This window comes from Oncorhynchus clarkii, chromosome 33, assembly GCF_045791955.1.
Source record: "Oncorhynchus clarkii lewisi isolate Uvic-CL-2024 chromosome 33, UVic_Ocla_1.0, whole genome shotgun sequence".
Taxonomy (NCBI): Eukaryota; Metazoa; Chordata; class Actinopteri; order Salmoniformes; family Salmonidae; genus Oncorhynchus; species Oncorhynchus clarkii.
In genome coordinates, this window is record NC_092179.1 from 13,040,346 (window position 1) to 13,057,574 (window position 17,229).

Sequence of the window (17,229 nt, forward strand, 5' to 3'; positions counted from 1 at the left end):
ATTTCGTAGCTAATTGATGTAAAAAAAATAATAATAATTCTCATAGATTATGCATGTATGAACACATTCAGCCCAAAGTGGGAGGTTTAAAAAGTACTTTCACCAAAGTACAGGAGCATGTCTTTAAGTAAATATATTCCTATGGAAAACTTTTAAGTCTACACATTTTATGGAGATGGAGACCTTCCACTAAATACACTACATGACCAATAGTATGTGGTAGTACGTTTTTTACTTCATCAGTATCCTCAACATTATTTTTCTCCTGTTACATCACAAACATGTTACATTTCTCCTGCAGTGCCTAACTACGTTTTGTATGTGTGTAGATAAGTGGACAGAATGCAGTATTCGCTAACGCGAGAACGTGTTGCTTTTCAGTCACGCTGTAACGCTGAACTTCTGTGACACGGATTGAATAGAGCCCCAAAAGATTTTGAGAATTTCTGACCATAATTGCAGCCATAAGTGCCATACTGAAAGCCAGTGAGGAGGAAGTGGAGCTAAAGAGAGAGAATGCAGTTTCAAGTAATTTGGCCAACAACTGTTTCTCATGTGTTGATTAAAATTAAAAACATATATTTTTTGTCAGCAGTTTATTTTATGCCTATTTCTCATGTGTTTCCTTTCATATTATTTTAGCCCTGGAGGCCATTGTGACATCCAGTGAGTGGCAACACAGGTAATCAAACTTTGTAAAAAAAACTAAAAAACATTATACTTAAGGTAGGTTTAACAAATGTTACATTTACTAATGAGTCCTTTCCTGTAATCACAGCTTTGGAAGCCAGGCGGAGTGTCAGTGAGAGGGAGGGAGGAGCTGAAGAGAGTGAACGCAGGGATAACCGATACAGAAAAGGAGTATTGTTTTCCAGTCAGAAGTGCTGCACTTGTTTGTAACCCGAGAAGGTGTTTATACCTGCTGTTAACATGCGCCCTCATCTTGTCTTTTTACACTTTTAAGATCTGATCACATCACACTGCGTCATTTAGAATGTGGGCACAATCAGAATGTGGACAACGTCAGGACAAAGACTGCATGTTAGAACCAGGTATTAACAGGGCTGATCCTTCCCTCCTCTGATGCAGGTATCTTCACAGCACCAGTGAGAGGAGTCTACTACATCAGATTCACTGCCATGGATTACCTCACATCGCATTCATGTGTGTATATCTTTACCACAATGACGAGAGTTCTGTTAAATAACTAATATGGTATCCATGGAGATCTTCAGTACAGGTCTAATGCATTGACTCTAGAGCTGGAGGAGGGGGATGTGATCTACATGCGTCTCCCCTCAGGCAGGAGGCTCTTTGATAATTCTAATAACTACACCTTCAGTGGCTTCCTGCTCTTCCCTATGTGAAGGGAGCACCGTCAATTATGTAATGATTTCTGATGTGAACAGTTCGGATGAATCAATAAAGAGCATAATTTTTTAAAAAGCCAGACAATTATTTTGTTTACATTTTTATTTAAATGTTTTTTGTAATTTAGCAGACACTCTTGTTCAGAGCGATTTACAGGAGCAATTAGGGTTAAGTTCCTTGCTCAAGGGCATTGACAGATTTTTCACTTATTCGGTATTGGGCTTCAAACCAGCGACCATTCGGTTACTGGTCCAACGCTCATAACCGCTAGGCTACCTGCCACCCTCAGTCATTCACAGTTTACCAACATTGATGTAAAGTGTCTCCATCACAGGAGGTTGGTGGAACCTTAATTGAGGAGGACGGGCTTGTGGTAATGGCTGGAGCGGAATTAATGGAATGGTATCAAACACATAGTTTCCATGTGTTTGATACCATTCCCTTAACTTCAATACATCCATTATTATGAGCCGTCCTCCCCCCACCAGCCTCCACTTGTCCATTACTGTAGATATGTTTTTCTTTGTATTTCTGACAGTCACAATGTATGTTTGACACCGAGAGTTGCGGAAACACACACAAAAGCAGATTTTTTTTTGTTTTGAACCCACAACCTCTAAGCGTTGAGGTAGAGATAGAACCACTACACCACCATCACATTGTTTACACTTCTTTGTATGTTTGACAATTAAAGTCGCGGAAATGTACACAAAAGCTAAGTAGACGAGGTTTGAAGCTAGAACCTCTTGGTCTCAAGGCAGTAATTGAACCATTGCACCACCACCTTCATTACATTTTATACCATACTCTTTGTATGTTTGACATCGAGTTGCTGAAACGTACACGATAGTATAGGAAATTAGGTTCAAACTTACAACCTCTTGGTCTCAAGGATGGGATTTAACCATTGAGCCACCAGCTCATTCACATTTTTCACTCTTTGTGTATTTGACATAGAGAACTGCGGAAACACACAAAAGCATACGTTTAGATTTGAGCCCAAAACCTCTTGGTCAAACAGAGGTGATTTAAAGGTACATTTTTAAAGTCATATAAAGTTGTTACATTTCTATGTTGGACATCATAAGAAAGTGTGCTGGTGAGTCCAGACCCCTCTTTCACCAGAAACCAAATGATTATGGATGGTGTTGATGGCCATTTCTATACAATGCTGACCACAGAGGTTCTGGGCTTAGCAGTGACTTAATGGGATCATTTTATAATAAAACACATTCTACAGATCCCTTTCTATTTACAGACAAAAAGCTTGGTGATTTCTTCTCTCAAAAAACATACACGTCCTATTAAGAGGAGTGACAAATCCTCCCTCGGTTTGAGGACATGACCACAGACTTTAGATTTGACTCCCCATTTGAAAACATAAGGAAACCTAAGCATGACTTCCTTGGTAAGTTCCTGCTCATAGGCACAGAATCTCCAGAGTTCCAGGATGTTTGTGGTTGGCTCCACTCCTCCAGAAAAAGAGGGTTGGGGATAGACGTGAATGACATTCCTCGGTACTGTACATTTTATTGACAGGCAGGAAGGCGATGGTTAACAGTCCAGACTGAGCATCCATGAATGTTATAGGACAGTACCAAGAACCAAACTCCATTAGTCTTTTCTTGTTCAGTGACTCTCTCCATTTTTTTTGGCCTGAGGGTCTCCCATATTCATAAAGCATCGGAGTAGGAATGCTGATCTAGGATCAGGTCCCCCCTGTCTTATTCAATGAGCTCTAAAAGGCTAAACGGATCTGAGATCAGCACTACTGAGACGCTTTATGAATACAGGCTCTGGTCTCAGCCTTGCCAAAGTATTCTGACCTCTCATAGTCCAGACTCCAGACTGTCTGTATTGAGTCTGTGTGTCTGAGTGTGTAGGACCCTGTATGTCAGTCAGTGTGCCACCCTGGCCTCAGCTGCAGCAAGGGTGATCGGTGACCAGGAGGCTGTCATAGCCGTATGTCTCCAGCAGGTGGAGCAGGAAGAGCCTGTCTCCGTGAGGGTCTAGCCCCATGGCCCTCACACTCTCCTGGGTTAGGATGGGCTCAGGGCTCCCTGCCACCTCACTGAGCGTCTGGAAGATGCGGTTATTCTGCTCCAGGAAAAACCTACAACGGTAAGGAAAAGTAACTTTAAAAATAAGAAATACTTAAAAAATATTTTTTACAATGTTTTCATGGACATTTGTATTTAGTTTATATGTAGAAATAAACTGCTTAAATGTAAAAAAAAATCAAAATAATAATAATTCAAATTTGAAGGGTTCTTTATAACGCCAGTTGTAGACTGGGTCCTGGTGTAATACACTCACAGAATGAAGTGGTCCTCTTCACTGGACACACAGTCTCCATTCTCCTCCTGAGAATATAACAGCATCTGCCTGGAAACACAATGCTGTCATTATTATCATCACTTATATCCTCTGTATCGACTACAAGAAGATAACATTAACAACACTCTCCCCCTCAGCTTGTTTTGCAGACTGTACTGTACCTCTGTTCAGTGAGTCTGCGGTACTTCTCTCGGTCTGCAGTGTTGAGCCGCAGTAAAGGCTTCAGACTCTCTCTGGTCGTCCTCACATTCTGGTTATCCACATAGACATCATACAGGTCCCGCTTCTCCTCAAAGATCTTCTCTGTGGTGCCTACACACACAAGCCCCTCAGGTTTAGTGTAATGAGGGTAAAAAGTCTCAAGTGTATTCCGCTCAGTCTCTCATAGATGTGAAAGAAATAGACTGGTTGTAGAAGTGATAACAAAACCCTACAATGCATCCACCATATTGCTTTCACCCATCTTCAGTTTTCAGATCAGTGTAGATGAATTAAAAGGGAAGTTTAAGACTATGAAAATGCCCTATTCCCTGACTCCAGACACTCACACGCTACGTAGGACAGTTCCGTATCCAGGGTATCGATGTCTGCCACGTTGACATAGAAGAAGGGGCGGAACTCTGGCACGGCCACGCCCACCCCCGGGATGGACACGTTGGCCAGGCAACAGCAGCAGTACACTAGGGAGGACAGGAAATAGAGAAAGTTAATGAATATGTATATAAAAGTGTATGTTTAAAAGTACATAGGTGAGTAGGCATTGTGTTCTTTTGAGCATGAAGAAAACAAACGCAACTGAGAAGTTACTGTGTATGTCTGTGTCTGTGCTTGCATCCGTGTCTGTGTCTGTGCTTGCATCCGTGTCCGTGTGTGTGTCTGTGTCTGTGCTTGCATCCGTGTCAGTGTGTCTGTGCGCGTGCATGCGTTAGTGCTCCCCCTCACCTCTGTAACAGACCACCCCTACAGGTGGAGGAGAGAAGATGAGGATACGTCTCCTCAGCAGAGCTAACTTCCACAGGACCATGATCTGCTCCCCAAAGAACTGGATGAACTGAGACATGCAGCCAGCTGGGTGGGTGATCTGGAGGGAGGAGGAGAGCTACTGTTATCATCATCACCACCATCAATACTAGCAGCACAATGACACACACGCAGGACCCTACCACCTGAAAAACCATTTCATATTCCCGTAATAGTAAACCACAACCTCTCACCTTCATCTCAGGGTGCATGCAGTGGTTGATTGCTGCTCCCCAGGCACTGCCAGGACATGCAGTAACCACACTCTCCCCATCGGGGGGCAGCACTGATCTCTTATCCTCAAAGAACGCCTCCAGGGGAGAGTACTGGCCAGGAGTTTTCAACTGGAGCCTGGATCAGACACACACACACACACACACACAAATTGAAAGTCATAGAGGCAATGTAAGCAGAATGCATGCAGGTCAATATATTCGAGCAAGGGCCTGAGATGGACAGGAAAAGACAGGCAGAACGAAAGAACGAGACTGGGATAGAGATTCACATCAGGGGGTTCAAATATCACCTCTGAAGGGTTAATCCCAAAATATGGTCCATTTTAACCAAAGATTAACCGAACCAGTGGTAACGTAAGATTTGGGCTAATTTATAGCTATCTAATGTAAAGCCATTGTGTATCTGTCAGGGAATGGGTCTGTTTAGGAGTCTGGAGGTAGATTACCGTAATGGGGTCTCTCCTTGTCACGCTATAATAACAGAGTAGGTAGAAGTTGCTCCTAAACACTGATACAGGAACAGTTGTTCCCATCCCCCCTAATGATAAATTAGGATTGGGAGTAGGGTTCTCAGCATTCAGCATTCTCTCTTCAACTCTACTAAGGGTTGACATCTAAATTGCAATCTGTGTGTATAACATTGACGACTGAAAATGTGAGTTATGCATGCAGAGTAGACCTCATGTCAGGATCCATCCTGGCTTATCAATGCAACAGTAGTGTCCTTGAAACAACAGATGAGCATGCTACTCACACTAAAAAGGGATGGGCTTGGCTTCCTGTTAAGGCAAGGGCTGATTTCATGGTTTACTGCTAACCTACAAAGCATTACATGGGCTTGCTCCTACCTTTCCGATTTGGTCCTGCCGTACATACCTACACATACGCTGCGGTCACAAGACGCAGACCTCCTAACTGTCCCTAGAATTTCTAAACAAACAGCTGGAGGCAGGGCTTTCTCCTATAGAGCTCCATTTTTATGGAAAGGTCTGCCTACCCATGTGAGAGACGCAGACTCAGTCTCAACTTTTAAGTCTTTATTGAAGACTCATCTCTTCAGTAGGTCCTACGATTAAGTGTAGTCTGGCCCAGGAGTGTGAAGGTGAACGGAAAGGTACTGGAGCAACGAACCGCCCTTGCTGTCTCTGCCTGGCCAGTTCCCCTCTCTCCACTGGGATTCTCTGCCTCTAACCCTATTACAGGGGCTGAGTCACTGGCTTACTGGTGCTCTTCCATGCCGTCCCTTGGAGGGGTGCGTCACTTGACTGGGTTGAGTCACTGATGTGATCTTCCTGTCTGGGTTGGCGCCCCCCCTTGGGTTGTGCCGTGACGGAGATCTTTGTGGCTTGTCTCAGGATGGTAAGTTGGTGGTTGAAGATATCCCTCTAGTGGTGTGGGGGCTGCGCTTTGGCAAAGTGGGTGGGGTTATATCCTGCCTGTTTAGCCCTATCATCGGATATGGCCACAGTGTCTCCCGACCCCTCCTTTCTCAGCCTCCAGTATTTATGCTGCAGTAGTCTCTCTCTCTCTCTCTCTCCCTCTCTCCCTCCCTCCCTTGCTGCTCCAGTTTCAACTGTTCTGCCTGCGGCTATGGAGCCCTGACCTGTTCGCAGGACGTGCTACCTGTCCCAGACCTGCTGTTTTCAACTCTCTAGAGACAACAGGAGTGGTAGAGAAACTCTTAATGATCGGCTATGAAAAGCCAACTGACATTTACTCCTGAGGTGCTGACTTGTTGCACCCTCGACATCCACTGTGATGTTTATCATTTGACCCTGCTGGTCATCTATGAACATTTGAACATCTTGGCCATGTTCTGTTATAATCTCCACCCGGCACACGTGCTTCTACATCTGCATTGCTTGCTGTTTGGGGTTTTAGGATGGGTTTCTGTACAGCACTTTGAGATATCAGGTGATGTAAGAAGGGCTTTATAAATCAATTTGATTGATTGATGGGCTAAAAACAACCCAATTTCGGTTATTTAGTAACCCAGAGCTGGTTAAATAATGGACAGAACATATGTTGGGTTATTTTGACCCAGCCAATTGGGTTACATGTATAGCCCAACAAATTGGGATTACCCAAACATGGGTTAATTTAACCATCAATTGGTTATTTTTACTCTCATGCTGGTTGACCTAGCAGGTGGGTATTTTTTTATGTAATCTTTAGGTTATTTTCAGGAGGCGTGGTTTATTAGTGTGAGTAAATGTAATTCCTGTTCATCATGTTAAGTTTACATACTGCAAATTAAAATGTTGCTTTTTATTTGTATTTTTATTACATATTCTTCTATAATATTAAAGATGCACTACGCAGAAATCACTCTACCATTTCCTGGTTGATACAATTCTAATAGTTAGCCTAATTTCAGTTTATGTGACAAAACGAGCAAGTATAGTGTAGAGAATCATTGTACCATGTAAACCAGGGTTTCCTAAAATCAATCCTCGGTCAGGTCGCCCCAAAAGTTACATATTGCAGATTTAAGATGATTTATTACATATTATAATAAGGTATACCGCCTTATTGGATCCCAACAATGGGGTTTACATAGGCTTTAAGGGAACTCATATACTTCTGTAAGCAGCTACAAAAATGCAAATGTTTAACCATACCATGTGATAACTATGCAATAGAACAGATCAACAGGAATCACATTTACTCTCATGGGAGCCTAAAAAGAGGAAGCGCGAGGAAGAGAGAAAAAGAGAAAGTGCTGTTTTTTACTCTAAAGTATGTTTGTGTACAAAATAGGCTGAGTCTGAAATTGGCACCCTATTCCCTATTAGTACACTATCTTTGACCAGAGGTTGCCAGCACAACTTTTGTCTCTGGTCAAAAGTAGTGCACTAAGGGGTCCTCCCGGGTGGCGCAGTGGTTAAGGGCGCTGTACTGCAGCGCCAGCTGTGCCATCAGAGTCCTGGGTTCGCGCCCAGGCTCTGTCGTAACCGGCCGCGACCGGGAGGTCCGTGGGGCGACGCACAATTGGCCTAGCGTCCCCCGGGTTAGGGAGGGCTTGGTCGGTAGGGGTGTCCTTGTCTCATCGCGCACCAGCGACTCCTGTGGCGGGCTGGGCGCAGTGTACGCTAGCCAAGGTGGCCAGGTGCACGGTGTTTCCTCCGGCGCATTGGTGCGGCTGGCTTCCGGGTTGGATGTGCGCTGTGTTAAAGAAGCAGCGGCTTGGTTGGTTGTGTATCGGAGGACGCATGACTTTCAACCTTCGTCTCTCCCGAGCCCGTACGGGAGTTGTGAGACAAGATAGTAGCTACTACAACAATTGGATACTACGAAATTGGGGAAAAAAAGGGGTAAAATTCAAAAAAAAAAAAGAAGTAGTGCACTATATAGGGAATAGGGTGCCACTTTCAGACTCAGCCTATTTTGTACACAAACATACTTTAGAGTCTTGTTGAGCAGGATATCTGACACCCCTTGACTCTCACACACCATGTTTAATGCATGAGATAATTATAAATACCAGCACAGACGACTGTGACTTGAGGAGAAAGAAAGAGAGACTGACATGAGAGAGGATATGAGAGAGTGAAAGAGAGCATGGGGGATATAGAGCACAAGAAACAGAGAAAGAGAGATCCAGAGGAAGATTGGGAGAGGGGGAGAGAGGGTGAAGAGAGAGTATAAGAAAGAGAGATCCAGTGATAGAAATAGAGACAGTGACGGGGAAAGAGCGTGTGTGAAAAACAGCGACCAAAAAAAGAGAAAGAGAGAGACAAAGACAGAGAGCAAAAAACAGAGAGGATGGATATTATCGACAGATAACATAACTTAAACGGGTTCTACCTGACTTGGTGTTCCAGGAAGCTCATGTATCGGTACAGCAGGGTGTAAGAGGTTGACAGGATACCAACAGACTTCATTCTTGCCCCCCTCTCCACCACACTCTCCACCACCATGTTGGCAAAGCACGCCAGGCCAAAGTACCCGCCCTTACGGAAGTATCTGTGGGGGGCCAGAGAAAGAACCATGAGTCAAGCCAAGGGAACATACTGCCCTGACATTTGGCTGTTGTTTCTGCTGACCATCAGATATAAAGTTTTGCTGTCCTGCCAAGGAGGCACAGGGGGTGCATCTAAATGTTTCATCTAAAAGCTCCTCCTCGCCTTCACTTGTGTGCTTTCATTCATCAGCTTTGCTATGAAAGAACACGGCAGAGGAGAACAGGACACCGGTAGCATTCCCTATTGTCATGGCTGTTCCTGTGATTTCAAATGAGTTTAAATGAAGGAGACGAGGACAGGCAGCCTATTAGACTACTGAGGTGCATCCAGGATAGAATACAACGAAAGGATGCCACTTTATACTATTGAGATGCACCCGGGATAGGTTCAAAATAAAGGAATCCAGTTAATATGATTGTGATGCAGCCGTGTGTACTTGCATGAAGTCGCTGGAGACTCTGTGGGAGCCGCTGGCCATAGCCTTGAACTCTACTCCCTCCAGGTTCATGTCCCCTGGCAGACACCACTCTAACATGTTACCTAAACAGTAAACACACACATAAAGGGGAGTGAAATTAGGCAATACTGTAGCTATGGTTAACACAACAACTGTCCTAAAATGGGGTGGAAATCTGTGCAAATCTGCATGTAGATCAACCAATCAACCATAGGCCTCAAACTATTTGGAATAAGCCGTCATTATCAAATGAAGTCAATGCCCTCGTTGATTAAAGTCATTCAATCTGCAGTGAAATCCACAGGCTGATTCCCTCTCTCTCCTACTCACTCATTAAGAATGTATAGTCCCAGACAGTCTCAAGAATACGTACATAACAACTCATTGGTTGTAAAGCCGGTGGTCAGACATTATCAATAGATGTGTATATCTAGTCTACTATGGCTTATCTCTCTCCGATATTCCGAGGTGAATGACAGGGGATGCCTTTAGGGTGTGGTCATAGAGAATTCACACATCCCCTGTGACTTTGGGGTTCCTGAGTAAGAATATAGAGGTCTTTGTGTTCAAGAGCATCCTCAAGGCGTAGGCGAATACCACATTATGACCATTGCATCCCATGGTTGGGGTCATCAATTCTCTGGCCTAGTTCAAATGAATCCATCCCAAGCTCTTTGATGCAATTTCTGCAAACAATAACCAGTAGGCCTATAATGAACAATAAAAATAATTATTACATGCATGGATGCTATAGGCCTATAGATGTTACAAATTGATATACTAGTGTGACCATGCAGGTGTGACCATTCTCTAGGCAGCAGCACAGCACGAAAAAAGATCCGAGGTCTCGACTCGACTCACCTGATCTTGTATCAAATGTCACCACAAACACGGCCACGATCGGATCCTTTTCCTCCCATTTCACCATGATATCGTGCGGCACCTCTCCTTGTCCTGGGGCCGGGGTATGGTCATCCTTGTCAAGACACTGGGCATCCCATTCCGCAGGGGTGGGGACCGTGCTCCTGGATAAGAGGGATGTGTCTATGCTAGAGACTGCTGATGTGAAAGACCCAGGACCCCCCGGACTGGTGCTCCACCCTATCCCCGGCGCAGTGCATCCCAACGCCCGATTGTTGGCGGGGCTCGGTCCCTTGACGTCCTTCTCCTGTTCTGGTGTGGGAACACGTTTCTCTGCGGGAGGAACCTCCTCCCAGTCCAGCAGCGGTGCCCGGTCGGACTTCTCCACCATTGCGGCTCAGCTGTCAGCGACCCCCGGCTTGACTCTGTGACGAAGGGATGCAGGAGAACAGAATCGTGTACAGACACGGAGCGGAGGCCATTCGTAATGCATTAGCTACGCGTTGGTTGAAATAAATCCATACTCACAATTGCAAATGTTAAATTGATTGATTCCGTTGAAACACAAGCTGTCTACTTTGTGTATGATAGCCTGCTCCTTTTGCATAGGGCCATGTAAAGATGCACATCCACTCAGGTATAAAAAGAGTGTACATCAATTATTATTTCGTTCTTTTGGCGTGCGTTCAAGAATCCACAGTATTATACGTGCTATTTGGAGGTCTTTCTACAAGACAAAACGTTTTGAAACGTTGTCATCTTGAATACAGCTCATTGTAGGTCTCTAGTTCCTGATCAACACACATTCAATATAGTATTTTTTTTATCAGAACTTGCAACTAAATACTAAGGGGACAATTTGCTATAAAACAAATAATATTTATAGTTTCATGCAATTGTGTTTGAACTATTTAACATTTCAAAATACATGTCCGTTGTTGAATGTACTGACAATGAAACCGGATTTTCCATTTATGACGTGTTTCTGCGACACGTCACTGAATTCCATCAACTAGGGAAGCGGTGCGGTGTCGAGATCTACAACACAGTTGATCAAGGGTTTAGTGTCTTCAGAATGGGTACGTTTTTAAAATATATATTTTTAATCTCGTTTGAAAACTATACTGGGAATGCGCGAGCTATTCTGCCAGCTCCCGCTACGAACCATGCAATTGGGTCAATTGCTAAGTAACATAAATAGGTAGCAAACAAACAAACGCAATAATTATTGTCGTCTCACTGACAGCTACTGTTATTAAGTTGATCAAACTATCAAATCCCCTTGAGTCTGAGTCCATTTTAATCACTAACTGGTCGTGATTCGTAAATACTGACAGTCGCAAGCTAGCTGTACTGCTAACTCCCTGTGCCAACACGCTGAGTACTTGTAGCCCAGCTAACTTAGCGTTAAATCTCAACCTGAATAGTTGACAAAGGTTCATCACTGGTTATCTATCGCTAGTTATGTATTCAGCTAGCTTTTTAAAGTTAAAATGCAGGAATGTGACACGTATGTATATCATAGTAACCATGTGTAGCCTCCCTGTATGCTGACTTCACGTCTACCAATAGGTCTGGACCTTTATGGCACAGACAGAACAGGATATAGCCAGCAAGACACTAGCTAGCCAATATAAACTCAGCAAAAAAAGAAACGTCCTCTCACTGTCAACTGCGTTTATTTTCAGCAAACTTAGCGTGTAAATATTTGTATGAACATAACATTCAACAACAGACATAAACCGAACAAGTTCCACAGACATGTAACTAACCGAAATTGAATAATGTGTCCCTGAACAAAGGGAGGAGGGGGGTCAACATCAAAAGTAAGTCAGTATCTGGTGTGGCCACCAGCTGCATTAAGTACTGCAGTGCATCACCTCCTCATGGATTGCACCAGATTTGCCAATTCATGCTGTGAGATGTTACCCCACTCTTCCACCAAGGCACCTGACATTTCTGGGGGAAATGGCCTTAGTCCTCACCCTCCGGTCCAACAGGTCACAGATGTGCTCAATGGGACTGAGATCCGGGCTCTTCACTGACATTCCTGTCTTGCAGGAAATCAAACACAGAACAAGCAGTATGGCTGGGGGCATTATCATACTGGAGGATCATGTCAGGATGAGCCTGCAGGAAGGGTACCACATGAGGGGGGAGGATGTCTTCCCTGTAACGCACAGCGCTGAGATTTCCTTCAATGACAACAAGCTCAGTCCGATGATGCTGTGACACACCGCCCCAGACCGTGACGCACCCTCCACATTCAAATCGATCCCGCTCCAGAGTACAGGCCTTGGTGTAACGCTCATTCCTTCAACGATAAACACAAATCCGACCGTCACCCCTGGTGAGACAAAACTGAGACTCGTCAGTGAAGAGCACTTTTTGCCTGGTCCAGCGACGGTGGGTTTGTGCCCATAGGCGACATTGTTGCCGGTGATATCTGGTATGACCTGCCTTACAACAGGCCTACAAGCCCTCAGTCCAGCCTCTCTCGGCCTATTGCGGACAGTCTGAGCACTGATGGAGAGATTGTGTGTTCCTGGTGCAATTCGGACAGTTGTTGTTGCCATCCTGTACCTGTCCCGCAGGTGTGATGTTCGGATGTATCGATCCTGTGCAGGTGTTGTTACACGTGGTCTGCCACTGCGAGGACGATCAGCTGTCTGTCCTGTCTCCCTGTAGCACTGTCTTGGGAGTCTCACAGTACGGACATTGCCATTTATTGCCCTGGCCACATCTGCAGTCCTCATGCCGAAAGCACGTTCACGCAGATGAGCAGGGACCCTGTGCATCTTTCTTTTTGTGTTTTTTCAGGTTCAGTAGAAAGGCCTCTTTAGTGTCCTAAGTTTTCATAACTGTGACCTTAATTGCCTACCGTCTGTAAGCTGTTAGTGTCCACAGGTGCATGTTCATTAATTGTTTCATGGTTCATTGAACATGCATGGGAAACAGTGTTTAAACCCTTTACAATGAAGATCTGTTAAGATAATTCGTAAAAATCCAATTATCTTTGAAAGAAAGGATCCTGAAAAAGGGACGTTTATTTTTTTGTTGAGTTTAGTTATTAGCTGGTGTGCTTACCCTTGCTGGTTCAGGCCCTGGTTCAACTGTTCCCCCTCAATCGCTACAGTAGTGTTACTAACGTTAGCACTAACTTAGCTCTGGAAAACCATATTGTTTTGAGTGAATTTCCGGCAGACTAGACGCTGTGCCTGCGTATTGCTGCCTGTTGGAGTGCGGATTGCATATTTTGGTCCCAAAAAAAAGGAGAAGGGGGAAATTCTACATTGCGCCAACATCTAACCTTGCACCTATACACTACAATGAGTAGGTGTGTCCTAACTTTTTACTGGTACTATGTGTCCTGCCACCTGCATCCCTTCTGGAAACTGGGAAACCAGTTGGGAAACTCTGGAAAACCCTTCTCTCCATAGGGTCTCTAGTGGTTCGCTTCACCCACGTCTAGCCGTGTGATCTACAATTCTGACAGCGTTAAAAACATCAATTATCGCTTCCTAAACGGTTTTCTAAAACATATGGCCCTTTCTTATCAGCGAGAAATAACCTTTCAAATAAGGATACACTTACTGAGTTGACATACTACACTTCCACCCCAGTTACAATCAGGTGTTCGAAGCGCTAGATAGGTAATTACACAGGTGGTCTCAGTCTGTCTTCCGTAAACAAGCTCTGTAATGTGGCGATATAGGTTTAGTGTTCCCACACGGCCATAAAGGTGTATAGTAATTTAACCTTTTTTTTGTGTTTTGAAAATGAATCCTCGCCGATATGAAAGATGCGTGACTTTCCAAAACCGTACCACATGCGATGCTTGTCTGTCAACACTTATAGCAGGCGTCGGGGCTCTTAACAAAAGTCAGCCTGGAAGAAGATACCTTCATCAATTGGCGCTAAAGGTAGTTAACGTCTATGAATGGGCTATACTAGCACGGATTGTCTGTGTAACTCATCTCATGTCCATATGCTCTAGGTGGGTGGTTTTCCAGTCTCTTCTCTGGCCTGTTTGGTACCAAAGAGATGAGGATCCTGATCCTGGGGTTGGACGGAGCTGGTAAAACGACCATCCTGTACCGCCTGCAGGTCGGAGAGGTGGTCACCACCATTCCAAGTAATTCACTTTTTTTTCTTCTTTTTTTTCTTCCTACTTCGAAAGACTGTTCACACAAGATCTGTTGCCTAGTTCCAGGAGCATACATGGACAATCCATTAGTGTGCTCCAAAAGGAGTTGAATGAGTCTTCCCACATGCCATAAATAGAGGGGTGGTTAAAGTGCATTCCTTTCTTTGCCATTTGTGCTCAAGGTTTTTAAATCTCTGCCATTGTGTCGTACAGCGATCGGCTTCAACGTGGAGACGGTGACGTACAAGAACCTGAAGTTCCAGGTGTGGGATCTTGGTGGACAGACGAGTATCAGGTCATTTATATGAGTATCACAACAAGCGTTTCCTGTTTATGTATACACACATAGACATTGTTCAATGTGAAAGGTAGACAGACGCTTCCTCAAGACAGCGCAACTTTCCATACATTATTGTGCCATACCTCTTTACAATTTAGAGGGTTTGGCCTCCTTGCTTCTGCCCTTCGTTCTCCCTCTAACCTTTGTCTCTCTCCTTCAAACACTTGTATCTCTCTCCCAGGCCATACTGGCGTTGTTACTACTCCAACACGGATGCTGTCATCTACGTGGTGGACAGCAGTGACAGAGACAGGATGGGCATCTCTAAGTCTGAGCTTGTCACCATGCTGGAGGTAGGTCGTGTGGATAGGCCTGCATTCATTGCATTGATAAGAGTGCCGGTGTCAATTTGTGTATGAGGCAGGTATACTGACCGTTGGTTGAGGTGCTCTGGAGTGCAACTTTGGGCAAATAGTAATGCTCAATGTATTTTCTCCATATGACTCTCTCTCTCACGTTGTGTGTGTTTGTCTCTTCAGGAAGAGGAGTTGAAGAAAGCCATCCTGGTGGTGTTTGCAAACAAGCAGGACATGGAACAGTCCATGACCCCGGCTGAGGTGGCCAACTCCCTGGGCCTCCCCGCCCTCAAAGACAGGAAGTGGCAGATCTTCAAGACCTCCGCCACCAAGGGCACGGGCCTGGACGAGGCCATGGAGTGGTGAGGGTTTGCTTGACATTATAGCCATGTAGCAGACGCTCTTTTCAACAGCGATTTACTACACCCGGATTTAACATCAGCGATTTGAGTTCTCCTGGTCTAGAACACGCTGTCATCTCCAGTTGGTTAACCAGAGTCCCACTCACTGTGGGTGAAATAATAACCACATAGCATATTAAGAGGTAGAGCAGAGGTTATTTTATCACATGTAGAAGAGATGTGTCCTGTCCTCGTGGGGGTATAAGCTGTTTAGAAGCCTCTTTAGAAGCCTCTTGGACCTAGACTTGATGCTCTGGTACCGCTTGCCGTGCGATAGCAGAAAACAGTCTATGACTAGGGTGGCTGGAGTCTTTGACAATTTTTAGGGCCTTCCTCTGACACCGCCTGGTATATAGGTCCTGCATGGCAGGAAGCTTGGCCCCAGTGATGTACTGGGCCGTACGCACTACTCTCTGTAGTGCCTTGCGGTCGGAGGCCGAGCAGTTGCTGTACCAGGCGATGGTGCAGCTGTAAAAACCTTTTGAGGATCTGAGGACCCATGCCAAATCTTTTCAGTCTCCTGAGGGGGAATAGGTTTTGTCGTGCCCTCTTCACGACTGTCTTGGTGTGCTTGGACCATGTTAGTTTGTTGGTGATGCGGGCACCAAGTAACTTGAAGCTCTCAACCTGCTCCACTAAAGCCCCGTCGATGAGAATGGGGGCATGCTCAGTCCTCCTTTTCCTGTAGTTCACGATCATCTCCTTTGTCTTGATCAGGTTGAGGGAGAGGTTGTTGTCCTTGCATCACATGGTCAGGTCCTCCTCCTCCCTATAGGCTGTCTTGTCGGTGATCAGGTCTACCACTGTTGTGTCATCAGCAAACTTAATGGTGTTGGAGTTGTGCCTGGCCATGCAGTCATGAGTGAACAGGGAGTACAGGAGGGGACTGAGCACGCACCCGAGGGGCCCCAGTGTTGAGGATCAGCATGGCGACTGTGTTCTTACCACCGGGGGGAGGCCCGTCAGGAAGTCCAGGATCCAGTTGCAGAGGGAGGTGTTTAGTCCCAGGGTCCTTAGCCTAGTGATGAGGAATCATGTCATCTGCATGTTGATGTACTATTACTCAACAATGTTTGCTCTCTCTCCATAGGCTGGTGGAAGCCCTGAAGAGCAGGCAGTAAAGACAGCCCACACCTCTTGTTCTCTGTAAATACTCCTGTATAAAATACTTCCTGATTGGACCGCTCAGGAGGACCAGTGACTGCACTCCTTCCAGGGGCACGTTCAGTACTCAAATGTTGTAAATAGAAATGTCATGAATAGAGCTGACGTGAATCCTTACTCTACATGTCACAGGTTCTACACAATACATTTCTATATGAAGGTTCCAAAATGTTGTGCCCTGCTGAACACAGCCCCGCCCTATCCCTGAAGCCTTCACCATGCCTAGCCCCTCCATGCCTTCCAGCCTGGGATAGAGAGACTGCAATATAGTATATTACCTTGTCCCAAAACACTTATCGCCCATAGCCCTGTGGTGTTTGCAGATCTGAAGAGGACCAAGTAATGTGGTGATGGCTCCACATTAGACCTCCAATTGGATGTACGGCACACATAGATTATATAGTATCTTCTGCCATTTTTGGTGAACCCTTCCAGTTCCTTCTGATCTGTAAACACCGAGGGGTTGGCTCAGGGGCAAAGAACTGACTGGCCCCTTCAAGGAAGAGGACCTGAGCAACGTTACTGCAGCTGGTGCTGTTTTTTATTGTATTACTCATACTGAATTCAAAAAATATATAATAATTTCTTAAACTTCTGTTGGGTGTGTAAATAAAGTTTGAGGTTGTTAGTTTAG

General features: G+C 45.0%; 2 protein-coding genes across 3 annotated transcripts; one reads left to right on the forward strand and one right to left on the reverse strand.

Annotated features, from left to right (window-relative positions):
- Positions 1–215: 215 nt before the first annotated feature.
- Positions 216–10,987, reverse strand: LOC139393133 (DENN domain-containing protein 11-like). Of its 2 annotated transcripts, XM_071141498.1 has the most exons (10): positions 10,776–10,987; positions 10,248–10,672; positions 9,370–9,469; positions 8,772–8,930; positions 4,923–5,079; positions 4,651–4,789; positions 4,257–4,388; positions 3,870–4,020; positions 3,688–3,756; positions 216–3,484 (listed from the first exon to the last, which is right to left on the reverse strand). In XM_071141498.1, the coding sequence occupies exons 2-10, from the start codon at positions 10,636–10,638 to the stop codon at positions 3,289–3,291; spliced, it is 1,494 nt and encodes a 497-aa protein (XP_070997599.1). In that variant the 5' UTR covers positions 10,639–10,672; positions 10,776–10,987; the 3' UTR covers positions 216–3,288. The 2 variants fall into 2 exon arrangements, with proteins under 2 accessions (XP_070997599.1, XP_070997600.1); XM_071141499.1 differs by having other exon boundaries at positions 10,248–10,941.
- A 31-nt stretch (positions 10,988–11,018) lies between these two features.
- On the forward strand, positions 11,019–17,223 carry LOC139393004 (ADP-ribosylation factor-like protein 1). The gene is made up of 6 exons (XM_071141318.1): positions 11,019–11,326; positions 14,245–14,382; positions 14,608–14,689; positions 14,916–15,027; positions 15,214–15,392; positions 16,522–17,223. The coding sequence occupies exons 1-6, from the start codon at positions 11,176–11,178 to the stop codon at positions 16,550–16,552; spliced, it is 693 nt and encodes a 230-aa protein (XP_070997419.1). The 5' UTR covers positions 11,019–11,175; the 3' UTR covers positions 16,553–17,223.
- Positions 17,224–17,229: the final 6 nt, after the last annotated feature.

Excerpts from the sequence above, each read along its gene's own strand:
- LOC139393004 (XM_071141318.1), top strand. The coding sequence starts at position 11,176 with ATGTCCGTTGTTGAATGTACTGACAATGAAACCGGATTTTCCATTTAT. Across the intron at positions 14,690-14,915 it reads GGTGGACAGACGAGTATCAG|GCCATACTGGCGTTGTTACT; the intron begins GTCATTTATATG and ends TCTCTCTCCCAG. Across the intron at positions 15,028-15,213 it reads AGCTTGTCACCATGCTGGAG|GAAGAGGAGTTGAAGAAAGC; the intron begins GTAGGTCGTGTG and ends TTGTCTCTTCAG.
- LOC139393133 (XM_071141498.1), bottom strand. The coding sequence starts at position 10,638 with ATGGTGGAGAAGTCCGACCGGGCACCGCTGCTGGACTGGGAGGAGGTT. Across the intron at positions 5,080-8,771 it reads TTCCTGGAACACCAAGTCAG|GCTCCAGTTGAAAACTCCTG; the intron begins GTAGAACCCGTT and ends TGTCTGATCCAG. Across the intron at positions 3,757-3,869 it reads CGCAGACTCACTGAACAGAG|GCAGATGCTGTTATATTCTC; the intron begins GTACAGTACAGT and ends TTGTGTTTCCAG.